The sequence below is a fragment of the Coregonus lavaretus genome, assembly GCF_964263955.1.
Source record: "Coregonus lavaretus genome assembly, chromosome: 5".
NCBI lineage: Eukaryota > Metazoa > Chordata > Actinopteri > Salmoniformes > Salmonidae > Coregonus > Coregonus lavaretus.
Genome location: NC_139992.1, coordinates 76,304,774 through 76,321,789, shown reverse-complemented (window position 1 = coordinate 76,321,789; position 17,016 = coordinate 76,304,774). Strand labels below are relative to the sequence as shown.

The 17,016-nt window shown below is 42.0% G+C and overlaps 3 protein-coding genes across 3 annotated transcripts; 2 read left to right on the top strand and 1 right to left on the bottom strand.

The window, feature by feature from the left end:
- The first annotated feature begins 557 nt into the window (after nt 1-557).
- LOC311129980 (thioredoxin domain-containing protein 9-like) lies at nt 558-2,191 on the top strand. The gene is made up of 5 exons (XM_084162553.1): nt 558-617; nt 773-1,000; nt 1,137-1,255; nt 1,480-1,734; nt 1,962-2,191. The coding sequence occupies exons 2-5, from the start codon at nt 815-817 to the stop codon at nt 2,074-2,076; spliced, it is 675 nt and encodes a 224-aa protein (XP_084018679.1). The 5' UTR covers nt 558-617; nt 773-814; the 3' UTR covers nt 2,077-2,191.
- A 110-nt stretch (nt 2,192-2,301) lies between these two features.
- LOC311129982 (large ribosomal subunit protein uL30m-like) lies at nt 2,302-4,924 on the bottom strand. The gene is made up of 5 exons (XM_084162555.1): nt 4,643-4,924; nt 4,352-4,429; nt 3,819-3,965; nt 3,445-3,518; nt 2,302-3,237 (listed from the first exon to the last, which is right to left on the bottom strand). Exons 1-5 carry the CDS (start codon nt 4,685-4,687, stop codon nt 3,105-3,107), a joined length of 477 nt encoding a protein of 158 aa, XP_084018681.1. The 5' UTR covers nt 4,688-4,924; the 3' UTR covers nt 2,302-3,104.
- Nucleotides 4,925-4,950: 26 nt separating this feature from the next.
- On the top strand, nt 4,951-16,476 carry LOC311129725 (MIT domain-containing protein 1-like). Its single transcript, XM_084162136.1, has 7 exons — nt 4,951-5,698; nt 5,788-5,889; nt 8,080-8,216; nt 8,406-8,492; nt 15,512-15,624; nt 15,798-15,858; nt 16,000-16,476. Exons 1-7 carry the CDS (start codon nt 5,560-5,562, stop codon nt 16,093-16,095), a joined length of 735 nt encoding a protein of 244 aa, XP_084018262.1. The 5' UTR covers nt 4,951-5,559; the 3' UTR covers nt 16,096-16,476.
- Nucleotides 16,477-17,016: the final 540 nt, after the last annotated feature.

Sequence of the window (17,016 nt, the reverse complement as noted above, 5' to 3'; positions counted from 1 at the left end):
ACATAATTTGTAATCAAATGGCAAAACTTTCTAAATTACTAACTACTGTTTAAAGTTATCTTTTAAGACTAGCTAGTTAGCTAACTTTCTAAATGGGAATAACTTTAGTAGGTTATCTAGCTATTTTCCTCTATTGAAAACATGAAGGCACAAATATATTTGATCAAGTTGTGTCGTTACTATGGTCACCAGCCAGGTTACAGTATTAGCAAATATTTGTATAACTAAACCAAGCTATACCAGAGCCTGTCGTTTCCAATGGGAACAAATTAGTCATAGTGGGCAGAACAAACAAGGTGGGAAGAACCAAGCACGAGCTAGCGAGATTCTATTAGCAGTTCATATTTCAGTTAGGGAACGCCTACTCTGTGAAGTGCGCGTGTGTAATAACTCGATTCGCCTTTGCACTCCTTGTAAATAACTCGATTTTGTACAACTTTGGCAAAGGGTCAAGTCTACAAAACTTAGTCCACTCTGTTCATAACATATTCTAGTTTTGGGAACAGACAACTGTATTGAGATCAAATGTTTCATCGATGAGAAAATGTGCAGAATGTTGGCCAAAATCAATCTCCTTCCATCTTCTCCCACTGCTGGCCACTGGGCTTCCTCTCACAGTGAGTATCTGTCTCATTGTTCTATCTGTGGTATTAGCTTGCCTTAGTCATTGGGCCAACCATAGAAATTCAATCTTTGAAATGCAATCATTGTCTCATTCTATTCTACTCTTCCCCTCCCTCGGCTCTCCTCATCCCCATCTCCCTTCCTTCAGGAATATAGAGTGAGTGTCAGAAGTTGCATAAGGCTCTTCATCATGGCGAGTCAGTCGATGGAGATCATGGCCAAGGCGCTGGAGCAGCAGGTGCTGCAGTCAGCCAGGATGGTGGAGGAGCAGCTGGATGCAGAGCTGGGGAAGCTGGAGCGCATGGATGATGATGAGATGGAAAAGCTAAAGGAGAGGAGGATGGAGGCCCTCAAGAAATCCCAGAAACATAAGCATGTAGGTGGGAAAGGCAGAGTGGTCACATTGGCTGAGCCATATGGTGGATGCCAAACAAGCATTTTATTTAGTCCATTCAGTTATTTTATACCAGTAACAACACTCATCATGGCACGTTTGTGCACTGTCCCCTCAGGAGTGGCTTGGTAAAGGGAACGGGGAGTACAAGGAGATTCCCAGTGAGAAATACTTCTTTCCTGAGGTGAAGGAGAGCAATCGAGTGGTCTGCCATTTCTACAGAGACTCCACCTTCAGGTTGGCAACACAGCAATGTTTTCCTCTCTTCCTGTTTTTCTCCTTCTGCCATTCCAGGCCAAAAACCTACGGGTTTTATTCCTGCAAATTAATTGAGATCCGGGGTGAGCTTACCCTCCTAAATCCTAAGAAAATGATTAGAACGGGATTTATTGCCCAATAAACCTTTATTGCAGCTTCTACCAGGAGCTAACCCTGCTGTATCCTCCCCCTGCATTGTAAAGATACAAGATCCTGGACAAGCACCTTAGCATCCTGGCCAAGAAACACCTGGAGACCAAGTTCATCAAGCTGAATGTGGACAAGGCGCCATTCCTGACGGAGAGGCTGCGGATCAAGGTGATTCCCACGCTGGCGCTGGTGAAGGATGGCAAGACCAAGGACTACATAGTGGGATTCACAGACCTAGGAAATACAGACGAGTTCCCCACAGAGGTGCTGGAGTGGAGATTGGGCTGCTCCGACATCATCAACTACAGGTACACAGACTGGAGTGATTTCCTAAAGATAATCACACCTCTAGGTAGAAAGATGATCTGTCTAGGTATTTCCTGTTAGGCATTTGAGGCCATTGGTTCATTTGCAAAAGGAATAAAAAGCCTTACATGTTCATGCACAAACACAGGCTGATTAGTCGTATTAACAGTTCTACTTCAGTTCATATCAAGTCTCGTAACACCCCTCCTCTACACTTCTTCTCTCCCAGTGGTAACCTCATGGAGCCCCCCACCCTGACACAGAAATCTGGTTCAAAGTTCACCAAAGTGGAGAAGAAGACCATCAGGGGGAGAGGGCACGACTCAGACTCTGAAGACGACTAGAAGACCCTGTCAGCTTTCAACTTCAGTCTCTCGCAGGGCTACTATCCACTAACCGTCAGAACCATGTCCTCCTGTTTTGTTCCTTTCCCTTGTTTCTGTCATTTTCCTATTTATACCAGTCTTCCATGCTTAGTTTTTTGTTTTATGGATGAAATTTTATGACTGTGTGTGTGCAGGTGTGGACATAATCATATTTTAGTTAATATTTAATTACATTCACAAGTGCTTTTTGGTTGTTTATTTCCAACTGGCAAATAAAAGGATTCCTGTCTGAGCCACTGAATTCTCATTCGGCCCTGACTGGCTCCTCTTGAAATGTTTGATTCGATTCCAATTGAAGTCTAGAACTGGAAACCCTCAGACCTGATGCTGTTACCCTGTTATCATTCAACATTATAAAGAACTTTCCTCGCTAACACTATAGCTAGCTACATTAACATAAATCCATGTCATTTGTCGACCCGATTTGTGGGGGAAAACATAAATCCAGCTTTTCATGAGCAACAACCAAGTGCCAATGCCAGCTGCATTCCACAACCACCTCCTTTGTGTCGTCAGTGTGATTGGTAGCACAGGTTTGAGTTTTTCTATAAAAATGGACTTGATCTTAATAAAAGAAGCTGATCATCACTGGCGCTTTGTATTTTCCTATGACTTCCTCAATTTCATGGATGTATTCTTATTTTATAGACATTAACATATTATACATGTTTATGTTATGTTTTTATTTGAAATGTAATACAAAGGGGTGAGCTATAGAAGTGTTTCTCAGTCCAGGTTTAGAATGAACACAAGTACAGAAATTTCACTGATCCAGTAATTGGAATCACGGCTGATTTCTGGTAGGCCAGACTAAAACCATTAATTTGTGTCCTGTACAGATTGGATAGGTGAAAGCATGGGATCCACTACACAGCCAATCCAGTCATGTCAGTGATTACTTTGAGGAAAGGAGGATGCATTTTCAGTATTCAAACAGGCCCACTGACGAAATGGCAGGTGAGGACTTGGGGATAGAGTAGTGCTGGCTATGACTCTATGGCTTTGGACTCTACAGGTTTGAGGAGGCGTCGTACGATCAGCTCTCCTTTGCTGTTCAGGTAGGTGTTGGCCATGTCTTCCTCAGCAGGGAGACCATGGGGAAGCTTCAGTGGCTGGATCCTGAACAGAGAGAATGAGGGAAGAGTGGTCAAAGTTAATCTGTATTCAATTACAGCGCATTTCAGTGGTCAGTTTTCAGGATCAACCAACCACGCACTCAATGGGTAAACAGTAGCATACACTTCACAGGAATTATCAGATGTATTTGATAGTAGCCCTGCGCTAACAAAGTAATAACTGAGGTCTTGCAAACCCGAGCAGTCTTACCTCACAAGATGCTTGATGAATTTCAGCTGGTTGTTGACTGAAGGGATGTTCTTGTGAATTACAGGTACATATGCCTGAGTAGAGAAGGAGCAAAGAACCATTACAGTGCAACCAAGTTAGCAATCAGAATCGTTATTACAACTTGATATTACAGCAAGAGCAAGCACAGCACACAACTGAACTCAATACAAGTCTTCTTATCCACTCTGCTAGGGGCTAGCCTAGGGGTGGGGCAACTTTCAATTAGTCGATTCAGTTTGGCTGGAGCAAAAGCCTGAGCCCACACAGCCTACACCCTCGCAGGGTAGGATTGCCTGACACTAGGCTAGCCCCCCAGATGTGAGGTTATTAATCCAAGCTGATAGGAGCCCCACCTTCTGCAGGCAGAGTCCCTCCACTAGCTTCTTCTCCCAGTAGGGTCGGCGCATGGTGCTCTTGACCCGCGTCACCACGTGCAGCTTATGGGGCTGCTCCGGGTTGCCACCATACTTCTCATGCTCTTGAGACCGCTCGTCCAGCAACTGTAGACGCAGAAAGACATATTTACTATGGATTAAAAGGAGTCGCAAGGTTTGTTTAAAAATGTAATTTCCATGATCATTGCCATTAGGCTATGACCAAAGTGTTATAGTATAATAAATAGGGGGTGCTTATATTTGTCCTGTTTCACACATGTACAAGTGTGTAACCTGTGTGTAAAGTGTGTGGTGTGAAATGGACATGCATATCACTCTCCCAGAAACACCCTCGGAGAGTGGGGTCATGGCCATGGATCAGCCATTACTGACGGTGACCCTGGAGCAATTAGGGTTAAGTACATAGGTAAGAAACTTTTGCTTTGAGTTGAGGCATTCATTGCATTTAGATTGTATGGGCCTGCCCTTGATGAAAGTCTGCAGCACCCTACCTCTTGTGGGATCCGTGCTCTGGTGAACTTGCTGCGGAATAAAATTAACCAAGGCAGGGGCGTGGTTTCTGTTAAAACCTGCAAGAATGCACAGACACATCATCAAATATGCAAGACATGAAGAGAATAAGAAAAAGAACTAACTAACTAACTATGAAGGAGGAACCCACTCATTTAGACGATCCTACAAAATGTGCTAACAACTAGTCATCTGACTTATAGCTTTAATTTTAGTTACAACTGTCTGCCAGGAAGATAGTCTGCCTTTAAAAATGTAGACTTCATCCTTACCTGAATTGGGGAAGGTATATGAAGACCACGACGTAGCATTGCCATATTTACTTGTTGGTTGATAGGTTTATAGCAGGGACGCCAAGGTTATAGTGCAAAAACCGTCGGATGCGACGAGGCAAATTGTGAATTCTACCGATATATAAAGTCTTGTTACTATAATGTCATCTTTATTTATTTATTTATTATTTTTCAACAAACATCGAAATACAGCTGAATAAACGCAAACAGGATTGCTAGAGTGTTTCAGCGCTTACAACATTCACCGGAAGCCGTCAGCATAGCGGTCACTTGCTACCGTGCTACTTACACCGTGCTACTTCAAAACTTGGTTATTTCGTTCCTGCATGGCTTTCATTTGTTTTAATTGTCTTTGTGATAAACGTCTCGTTTTTTTACTATGTGATATTGTATGATTAGCTATGTAGTTTGACTGTTTTTTTTACATGTGTATTTCATAATTCATACATTTGTATTTCATTTAGGCATTTTCGCTTCCGTGGATATGTTGCTCAGGGGAATTGTTATTCTTGCGTACCTTTGTACGGGCCGGCAGCAAACAAACCAACATCAGGAAGTTTGAGTGCCATCAGATGTCGATTTTGATCAGATTTACGTTTGAATGAATGGAATGAAACCCCCGCATCCGATTTAGATATGATCTAAGCATAAGGAGTTTAAACAAGGACTTTAAGAAGGGTCTATTGATGCATTGTATTGCCACTGAAGAGATGCCAAAGAAGACTTGATACGGCAGGCTGACTCAGACGAATTTAACATTCCTGTCGCTGAGCTGTGGACAGACGAAGCATGTGTATTACCGTCTATGGCATACTCTAAACAGGTGAATGACAAATATCCACAACTTGACACATTGAACATCAAAATCTCAGTCCATTTTGACCAGATAGTGAACCATGGCGCAAGTCCCTGGTATGGAGACTTCTGCCATCTCCGTCCTGAAACGAGCCGTGGAGCTGGACCAGAGCTCGCGCTTCCAGGAGTCGCTAGTGTGCTACCAGGAGGGGATCCAGCTACTGATGGACGTGCTGAAAGGTAACACACACACACACACACACAGTCAAAAACACTCACAGGGGTATGAGGGTGACATCTGTTTTACTGATCTACTCATCTGTCCACAGCTGTGAAAGATGACTCAAAGAAGGTCCACTACAGACAGAAGATAAAAGGCTACATGGACCGAGCAGAACAGATCAAAGTCCATGTCAACCAACTAAAAGAAGGTAATGGATCTCAGAGACCTTATGTCACTTTCCCAAAGGAATCCTTTCCTGCACCTTACTGCTGCCTTCCTCTTATTCCTCCTTCCAGGGATGGGCATTAATTACAAATTACAATTACAAAATACAACTACAAAATACCCTAAAGACCAATGTATTAAAATAAAATATTAATACTTTTGCAAAGTATTGTAAAATACATGTATTTTGTATTTTAAAATACAAAAATACATTTGCAAGTAGCCAGCCGAACATCAACAACATTCAAACTTCTTACTTGCAATGACTGTGATATGTTGTTGTTTATCTACCTTAGTTGGATGCACTGTCACTGGATAAGAGCGTCTGCTAAATGACCAAAATGTATGTGAAAATGAACAACTGCAAAGCACACTGTGTATTGTCATTGGCCATTTTTTGGGGCCTAGCTCATTAGAGTAATAATCAGCATGCTTTGCAATTGTTCATTTTTACAGGTACATTTACATTTAGTTAATTTAGCATACACTCTTATCACACCATAGTGTCATCAGACTTTTTGTTTCCAATGCAGGGTGAAAGGAGGCCAGAAAATTGTGAACCACTATAAAGAAATGGTATAGAAAAGTATTTTGTTATTTTGAAAATACAAATTGCAGCTTTTGAAAGTATCTTGTTACAAAATACATTGGAGTGTAGTTCAGCCCAGTGTAATACAACATACAAAATACTCAGAAGTAATTAAAATACATATACTGAACAAAAATATAAACGCAACATGCAACAATTTCAAAGATTTTACGGAGTTACAGTTCATATAAGGAAATAAGTCAATTTAAATAAATTCATTAGGCCATAATCTATAGTTTTTACATGACTGGGAATACAGGTATGCATCTGTTGGTCACATATACCTTAAAAGAAAAGGTGGGGGCGTGGATCAGAAAACCAGTCAGTATCTGGTGTGACCACCATTTGCCTCATGCAAATAGGAACTGAAACACGCTGTCCTGCACGTCGATCCAGAGCATCCCAAACATTCTCAATGGGTGAAATGACTGGTGAGTATGCAGGCCATGGAAGAACTGGGACATTTTCAACTTCCAGGAATGGTGTACAGATCCTTGCGACATGGGGCCGTGCATTATCATGCTGAAACATGAGGTGATGGCGGCGGATGAATGGCACGACAATGGGCCTCAGGATCTCGTCACGGTATCTCTGTGCATTCAAATTGCCATTGATAAAATGCAATTGTGTTTGTTGTCCATTGCTTATGCCTGTCCATACCATAACCCCACCGCCACCATGGGGCACTCTGTTCACAACGCTGACATCAGTAAACCGACGCCATACACGTGGTCTGCGGTTGTGAGGCCGGTTGGATGTACTGCCAAATTCCCTAAAATGACGTTGGAGGTGGCTTATGGTAGAGAAATTAACATAAAATTCTCTGGCAACAGCTCTGGTGGACATTCCTGCAGTCAGCATGCTAACTGCACGCTCCCTCAACTTGAGACATCTGTGGCATTGTGTTGTGTGACAAAACACACATTTTTATTGTCCCCAGCACAAGGTGCACCTGTGTAATGATCATGCTGGTTAATCAGCTTCTTGATATGCCACACCTGTCAGGTGGATGGATTATCTTGGCAAAAGAGAAATGTTCACTAACAGGGGTGTGAAAAAATGTGTGCCCAAAATTTGAGATAAATACGCTTTTTGTGTATATGACCTCCCGAGTGGCGCAGTGGTCTCAGGCAATGCATCGCAGTGCTAGCTGTGACACTAGAGATCTTGGTTCGAATCCAGGCTCTGTCGTAGCTGGCCGCGACCGGGAGACCCATGGGGCGGCATCCAGGGTAGGGAGGGAATGGCCGGCAGGGATGTAGCTCAGTTGGTAGAGCATGGCGTTTGCAACGCCAGGGTTGTGGGTTCGTTTCCCACGGGGGGCCAGTATGAAAAAAATAATGTATGCACTCACTAACTGTAAGTCGCTCTGGATAAGAGTGTCTGCTAAATGACTAAAATGTAAAATGTATATGGAACATTTCAGGGATCTTTTATTTCAGCTCATGAAACATGGGACCAACACTTTACATGTTGCATTTATATTTTTGTTCAGTGTATTTCAAATGCACGTAACAGAAATATGGCCCATCTCTGCCTCCTTCCCTTCTCATTCCTCCCTCTCTCATCTCCTCTCCCACTCAGAGGGGAAGTACCATGAGCAGATCAGGATAGCAGAAGATGCTACAGGCTACAGTTACGAGGTTCTGTTCAGGCCTTACGTCACCGAGGGGCTGACTGAGGTCTGGGTGGAGGACCCTTACATCCGACATATTCACCAGGTAATTTACCTGTACACTATCAAACACATTCACCAGATTATATACTACAGAAAGGTACTATTACCTCTGGGTGTTCTGCTACCTCAAAAGCTGGTTTGTCTATTAATATGATTGTGGAATCTGCCTTGGATGCCATTGCCATGCTGGTTTAGTCATGAAGTCTTGACTTTGACCCTTCTGCCCTCTTAGCTGTATAACTTCTTGAGGTTCTGTGAGATGCTGCTGAAGGCCAGCTGTAAGGTGAAGAGGATTCACCTCCTGACCTCTCAGGACGAGGTAACTAACTGTAGGCTAGTGGCAAGGCCCACAAAATGTTGAGATACCCCTACCTGAGGTATAACAAAACACATCCATGTTTTTCCATATCTCTTAGGTGTCCCATATATGAAATGGATGGTTGTATAAAAATATGTTACTGCAAAAGTTGTTAAATTGATAGATATTGTGACAAACAATGCAGAATAATGCCTGGCTGGAGGGGGAGTGGGCCACATAAGCTCATGTAACCCAATATTGCAAGCTCTGAAATTGCTCACATTTGGAATACAAATTGTCAATTGTCTGCCCTACATACAGAAGCAAACAACATTAGGATATCTTAAAGCATTTTGGAAATGTAGACCTGTAAACACACAGATACAATAGGCGTAAATATCAACTATGAATATTAATGATGCTTTTTGGTAGCTGTTCAATAGACAACTTTCCAAGTCAAATAAATTTGCGCTCATTCAGTGCTGTACGGTCCTGCTTGATGAAAATGCATACATTTACACGTTTATTTGATTTTGTGGCTATTGTAATTGGCTCTAAGGAAAACATGTGGGCTCAGACATCGAAATATATATTTTTTGGTGTCCAAGGTTCCTTAAAGGATTTTGTATCTTTAGCCCCTATTCTTACAATTAAGTCAGGGGGCCATCAAAGATTATCTTTATATTTTGCCTCAAATGCAACATGGTGTCCAAAATCCAATATGACTACATTGGATGGAGGTTAAATCACATGTAAATGAGGCATTATTTTCAGAATTGTGTACAACACTCATGCCTATAAAGACTGTTGTGAATCCATTTGATTCTGAATCCAATATGGCCAACATGATTACACTCAAACACCTTCGCCTGCATATACAGTGGGGAGAACAAGTATTTGATACACTGCCGATTTTGCAGGTTTTCCTACTTACAAAGCATGTAGAGGTCTGTAATTTTTATCATAGGTACACTTCAACTGTGAGAGATGGAATCTAAAACAAAAATCCAGAAAATCACATTGTATGATTTTTAAGTAATTCATTTGCATTTTATTGCATGACATAAGTATTTGATACATCAGAAAAGCAGAACTTAATATTTGGTACAGAAACCTTTGTTTGCAATTACAGAGATCATACGTTTCCTGTAGGTCTTGACCAGGTTTGCACACACTGCAGCAGGGATTTTGGCCCACTCCTCCATACAGACCTTCTCCAGATCCTTCAGGTTTCGGGGCTGTCGCTGGGCAATACGGACTTTCAGCTCCCTCCAAAGATTTTCTATTGGGTTCAGGTCTGGAGACTGGCTAGGCCACTCCAGGACCTTGAGATGCTTCTTACGGAGCAACTCCTTAGTTGCCCTGGCTGTGTGTTTCGGGTCGTTGTCATGCTGGAAGACCCAGCCACGACCCATCTTCAATGCTCTTACTCAGGGAAGGAGGTTGTTGGCCAAGATCTCGCGATACATGGCCCCATCCATCCTCCCCTCAATACGGTGCAGTCGTCCTGTCCCCTTTGCAGAAAAGCATCCCCAAAGAATGATGTTTCCACCTCCATGCTTCACGGTTGGGATGGTGTTCTTGGGGTTGTACTCATCCTTCTTCTTCCTCCAAACATGGCGAGTGGAGTTTAGACCAAAAAGCTATATTTTTGTCTCATCAGACCACATGACCTTCTCCCATTCCTCCTCTGGATCATCCAGATGGTCATTGGCAAACTTCAGACGGGCCTGGACATGCGCTGGCTTGAGCAGGGGGACCTTGCGTGCGCTGCAAGATTTTAATCCATGACGGCGTAGTGTGTTACTAATGGTTTTCTTTGAGACTGTGGTCCCAGCTCTCTTCAGGTCATTGACCAGGTCCTGCCGTGTAGTTCTGGGCTGATCCCTCACCTTCCTCATGATCATTGATGCCCCACGAGGTGAGATCTTGCATGGAGCCCCAGACCGAGGGTGATTGACCGTCATCTTGAACTTCTTCCATTTTCTAATAATTGCGCCAACATTTGTTGCCTTCTCACCAAGCTGCTTGCCTATTGTCCTGTAGCCCATCCCAGCCTTGTGCAGGTCTACAATTGTATCCCTGATGTCCTTACACAGCTCTCTGGTCTTGGCCATTGTGGAGAGGTTGGAGTCTGTTTGATTGAGTGTGTGGACAGGTGTCTTTTATACAGGTAACGAGTTCAAACGGGTGCAGTTAATACAGGTAATGAGTGGAGAACAGGAGGGCTTCTTAAATAAAAACTAACAGGTCTGTGAGAGCCGGAATTCTTACTGGTTGGTAGGTGATCAGATACTTGAATGCAAATTAATTACTTAAAAATCATACAATGTGATTTTCTGGATTTTTGTTTTAGATTCCGTCTCTCACAGTTGAAGTGTACCTATGATAAAAATTACAGACCTCTACATGCTTTGTAAGTAGGAAAACCTGCAAAATCGGCAGTGTATCAAATACTTGTTCTCCCCACTGTAAGTAGCCCTTGTTAATTTTGTATTGTGTTATTCTGTCTTTAAAATGGTTTCATAAGGCTCTTGGTATATATAGGACTATGAGTGTCACTGCCATGCCTCTGTTGGTTTGAATAGCCGAAGCCAACTCGTTTTTCAATGTGTTCATGTTTTAATCTCATTCACACACTTACAGCATATCAACAATGGGCAATTCCACAAAAATAATAACAAGCCTTTCACGACACAAGCACACAGTAGCGTAACCAAGTTAGAGGAAAGCAACCATAATACAACAGTCAGCTACTCTAGTATTGTATATGTACAACCCTCTTTTCCCAACTTAAACTAAGTGTGCAATGTTAATTCAGTCTTTGAGGTGACCAGGACGTGAGTATGTCCTTACAGGGTGAGGAGACAAAGTAACCAGTGGTGGTTGTTGTTCTGGGGTCTGACCAGCTTGCACAGCTAACTGGTCATTCTGGGCAAGCTGCAGCGACAAGGGCAGTATCCTTCCTGTATGACTGGTGGGGTATTGGGGCTGTGGTGTGATCAGTTTCCATTTCTACAGTTCAGTATAGGCAGTCAGCAGATGCAGCTTGCAAAGAGACCCATTGACTAACTGGAATGTTATCCCAGCCTGAATGATGCTGGGGTAACTCCAGTAGTGGAATGGTTGGTTGTCTGGTTGTGAAGGAGAGTCTGTGAAAGGGCTGTCATAAACAGACTTGCCTTTAGATCTTTCCAACACCTAATTAACCTGTGGGCAGAGTTGTTTATGTTGAATGTTCTAAAAAGTCCTTCAAGTCACGTCCTACATAATTGTTTATATTCATTCGGAAGTCAGTTAGGATGATAATTTGGACGACATTAACTGTGGGTGGTTGGCATTGATTATGGACTGGGGCACGCCCAGCAGGTGATATGGCGAGTGACCTCAGGTTACGGTAGAGGTTATTTAGCATAGCTAGGTCATAGACTATAACTAAGAAGTGTTGGTTGTGAGGGACGTAGCACAGATCCACACACATACATTTGAAGATGATCCCTGGTCTTTGATGGACATTAAACGGGTTGCAGTGGAGGTGGAGCTGATCAAGCATGGTGCACAAATACCACTATCTCACAGTCAATCTCCAGCCACCATAAACGATCACATACAGCAAGTTCTACCATCCTAAGGTGCTGCTTGTTTGCCATAAATGGCATATGTCTATTGTTGGGATTACTGCACAGTTTCCCAGACCAATGCATGAGTCACCCCAGCATGAAAGCTCATTCTTCACATGCAAGTCCAGTTCAGGTGTCACATGGGCTGGCCAGCCATAGTTGGTAGCAAAATAGGTACATATGAGGGCAATGCACACCAGCAATTTCCAGATGGAATCTGACAGTCCAGTTCTGTGGTGTCTCTGTTTCTAGTAACTGCCTGAGGGGAGGACTGATGGTGGAGTAGGCTTATCAAGGACAGTTCTGTGAGATTCAGGATGGCATTGATATTGGAGAGGTGCAATTCCTATGACATGTGAAGGCCCACTAAGTTGATGGCATTGCTTGTCAATGAGTGTCAGGTTGTTGGTTCATTGTGGTGAACAGCTTGCCTTATGCGCTTGTCATGTGTGGTTTCATCCTCCCCATACACCATAAATGTCACCAAGTCAACATATACGGTAACTCCAGGGCAGACATCCAGGATGGTGGACATCATTTTCTGGAAGAAGTAATGTGGCAGCTCAACCCGAGTGCACTGGAACATCCCAATTTGCATCATAAATGCAGTGAGCCAGTGGAAGGTCATGTTGGTTGGATTCAGGCAGAGGTATTGGACTAGCAATGAATCAAAGCTCCCTTCTAAATGATAAGGAGGTGACTTAAGAGCCCAACACTGGAGGGGCAAGTTATACCACAGCGGGGGCAAATTGTAGAGCATGGCAGAGGGTGTCAGAGTCCAGGGTTGGATTCTCTTTCATTTCTTTGGAGCCTCCCAGTTGCCTCATTGATCCTCAAAGAGGTTTGTGACTTGGAATACTTTGTGTTGCCATGCCAAGCAGTCTGTTGTCTTTTTATATATCCAGACAAAGGTGTTTGAGTGTATATGGCGGGCATATTGGATTCCTAACATAGTTGAAGTACACAAAAATAGTCTTGAGTACAGGTCAAATCTGAAAAATGTCTAATTTAAAACGTGTACATATACATGTGATTAAACCACCATTTAATGGTAATGTTGCAGCCATATTGGATTTTGAACGCCATATTGGATTTAGAGTCAAATCTAGAGGGGCCCCCTAAAGTAATTGCAGAAGTAGGAGCTAAACATATCAAATCCACGGAGAAACCTTTAACTGGAAAAAACGTCAACTGAATAATCTGCTTTCTACTATTTAGCGAGAGGCAGAACTTATTTCTATAGAAGAAGCCCATTTCTATTCTCAGCTTCTTAACTAACTCATCAATATGCTTTTTAAAAGACATATTTTCATCTATCCAGATGCCCAGATATTTGTAAGCAGGGACACGATCAATATGGACACCATCCAAAGTACATATGCTTAAATCATCAGACTTCTTTTTATGTGCTCTAGAGAACAACATATACTTAGTTTTACCGGCATTCAGTACTAATTTCAGGTCAATAAAGTTATTCTGTAATACAATGAAGGCAGACTGTAGTTCAGATAGAGCCTGGTCAACCATGGGGGCAGTAGCATACACAGCTGTATCATCGGCATACAAGTGCAGGTAAAAACATTTTTTTACAGACAAGTCGATATTGTTCATGTAAACAGAAAAAAGTACAGGACCCAGAATCGACCCCTGCGGGACACTTTTCGTAATATCCAGGAAACCTGATTTTACACCATCAGTAGATATACATTCTGTCAAGTAATTTTTAAACCAGTTACATGCAGCCTGGTCTAGGCCAATTGAGGAAAGCCTCTGAATTAGCAGGGAGTGATCAACAGTATTGAAAGCCGTTGACAGGTCAATGAAGAGGTCAGAACAATGTTGCCTTTTATCTATACAGTTAACCACATCATTTATAACTAGCGATGCAGCAGAAATGGTGCTATGACCTGGTCTAAAACCCAACTGATGTACATTTAGAATACATTTCAAAGATAAGAAAGAGCTTAGCTGAGAATTAATCAAGGATTATAATATTTTAGCTAGGTAAGAAAGTTTAGAAATAGGCCGAATTTAATTATTAAGGTCACAAGGGTCACCACCTTTGTGAAGGGGGAGTACATGGGCCGCCTTCCAAACCTTGGGGATAGTACTAGATATAATCGTCAGGTTAAAAATATGGGTCAATGATTCAGCAATCAGCGGGGCAGAGAGCTGCAGCAAAAATGGATCAAGCATATCAGGTCCAGTGGATTTATTTTTACATCAGTCTTAAGCAAGGCATCTAGCACATCACAGATAGTAAATTGTTTAAATGAAAACAGATTCACTAGAAGTTGATGGGTTAACCGTCAAGTCAGCTAAAGGCTGGCAGAGGGAAGAGCAGTCGATTGACTGACCAGGGTCAACTACACCACAGTTACTCTCAAATAAAAAGCCTGCTGAGATAAAATTATGATTAAAAGCATCACTTATCCCATTCTTCTCAGTTATGATGCCCGAGTCAGACAGAACTTGCTTAGGCAGGGAAGAAGAGGAATTTGTATGCTGCAGTGCATTTACTGTATTCCAAAATTTAGAAGGATCACTAGCAGAGTCAGAGATTAAAAAGTAGCTTGATTTGGCTTTCTTAATTGAGATAGTACATCTGTTTCTCAATTGTGTGAAAGATTGCCAGTCCACTACAGAGTCAGTTTTCCTTGCTTTGGCCCAGGCCTGATTTCTCATCTGAATGAGCTCAGATAATGCAGAAGTTCGAACCCTTGGTTTTCTATCTTTGACTCTGAATTGTTTAAAAGGGACATGTTTATCTGCCAGAGGAATAAAAATGAAAGATACTTTTTCTAGAGCCAACTCAGGGTCAGGAATACAGGAGACAGTGGCTAAATCAGAGTAGAACATGTCATGCAAAAACCGTTGCGTAGAAACATTTGTAAAAGTTATCTTCTTAATTAAACGAGGATTAGTGTTATGCTGTTTCGTATCTCTAATACATACTATGGGACAATGATCACTGAGATCATATGCAAATACTCCACTTGACCAATATTTATGGGGGTTATTAGTAAGAATTAAATCAATCAATGAAGAGTTAACAGGGTTTTTCACATTTAGCCGTGTGGGTTTTGAGATCAATTGAGTCAGGTTAAAATCAATGTTGATCTGAGGCCGGGGATAGCCAATCCAGATTCAAATCCCCTAAAATGACCAACTCTGAGGACAGAAAGGGTGTTAAACACTCAGATATAATACCAATAGCATCGATATCATTATCAATCAATGCCACAACTGAGTTATATTTGTATTGCAGAAGTTTGAACTGGTAGGAAGAGGTGTATAGCTTAGTTGCTCCATTTGTGTTCTTTAGGGCTATTTATTGTAAGTTATAAACCTACTCAAAATGCCAAGCTACCTGTATCTCGTGTTGTTTCCCTGATCCACATGTCTGTGTGTGTGTTGCAGGGGGACAATTCTTCTCAGCAGGCCAGTGCTCTGTCAGAGCTCAAACAGAGTCTACAGAGCCAGGATGTGTGTCTGGACCTCCAGTACTCCACTTTTCACGACAGGGAGATCAGGTACACCATCAATTTCAATCAATCCATTTCCACACCCAGAATGCATCAGTGGCATCAGCTAGCATCAGTGGCTTAGGTTGAATGAGGTCCTTAATGCGCGATATGGCACATGCACATTATAGAATCTTTGATTTATGTAGCTTTTATAAACATGATGATGACGATCCCCTTAGGTTTGACAACGGTTGGATCATCAAGATAGGAAGAGGACTGGATTACTTCAAGAAACCAAAGGCAAGACTTCAACCAGGGATATTTCTCCCCTCTATGTTCAGTCTTCAATTTATATTGTCATAAATACTGATGGATCAAAAATATAGAACCAACAGAATAATAATCCAGTAGTATTTATTCAATGGTTTTTCCCTCCCCCAGGGTCGTTTCTCCATCGGCTACTGTGACTATGACCTGAGGCAGTGCCAGGAGACCACAGTGGATATCTTTCACACCAAACACACTAAGACATTATAACACCTTTGGCTACTCCCCAATATGCACACTAGCATACCACTTAGAATGCATGTCCAAAACATTGCTCTATTGTAAGTGATATGCAAGTGTGGATAGGCCAATTGGAACAGAGGGGCTCTCTTTCTAAATGTCTCCCCCTCTGTCCAGTGTGTGTGTACCTGTAAAATACATACCAAATGCCTTTTTTAAGTCTACATGATCAATCATGTAGTTTGGTCTGACTGGGTTGTTTTCTGGGGCTCATAATGCTAATAATGTGTATCTGAGGACATTGGACCTGAATGGTGGATCCAAACGATAGTTTGGTCCTTTCTGAATCTTTTCTTAACCAGTTTTTTTTATTAAACATATACATATTCATTAAAAGTGTACATAACATTTAGAATTCTCAGAATTTCTTGAAACTGTGATTGTTTTTTCATTTTGTGAAAGTACTTGGCGCCATCTAGTGGATATTGAAGTTCGTTCACCTTATAATAACCCTAAAATAAAAATATATAATGATATGATATTTTAGACTAGAGGGTACTCAAAATATAATCCCTAGGCTTTAACGTATAATAATTTAATATCCTTAATTATTTATAATTTGCCCTGGTGCTTTGACTGGTGGATTTGATCAGTTTATTATTTTTTTGTCGATCTGATTGGACGTTGTTTTCAGTAGACTAAGGGTTAGTCCTGTTAGGATTGGAGGATAGTAAATGTTGGACAGAGGACAGCAGTGGTCGGTCGCAAGCAGTACTATTATGCTATAGCCTCAAAGTCTAGGTCGTGAACTGACAGTGACACAGCTGTGAGCTCCCATCCAGGCTCCACTAATAGTATGACATTTGGGTTAATTCATCTTCAACACCAGCCACGTCCGTACAGTAAGTATGATAACTACTTTTTCGTTGCCATAATATATCAATGTAAAGA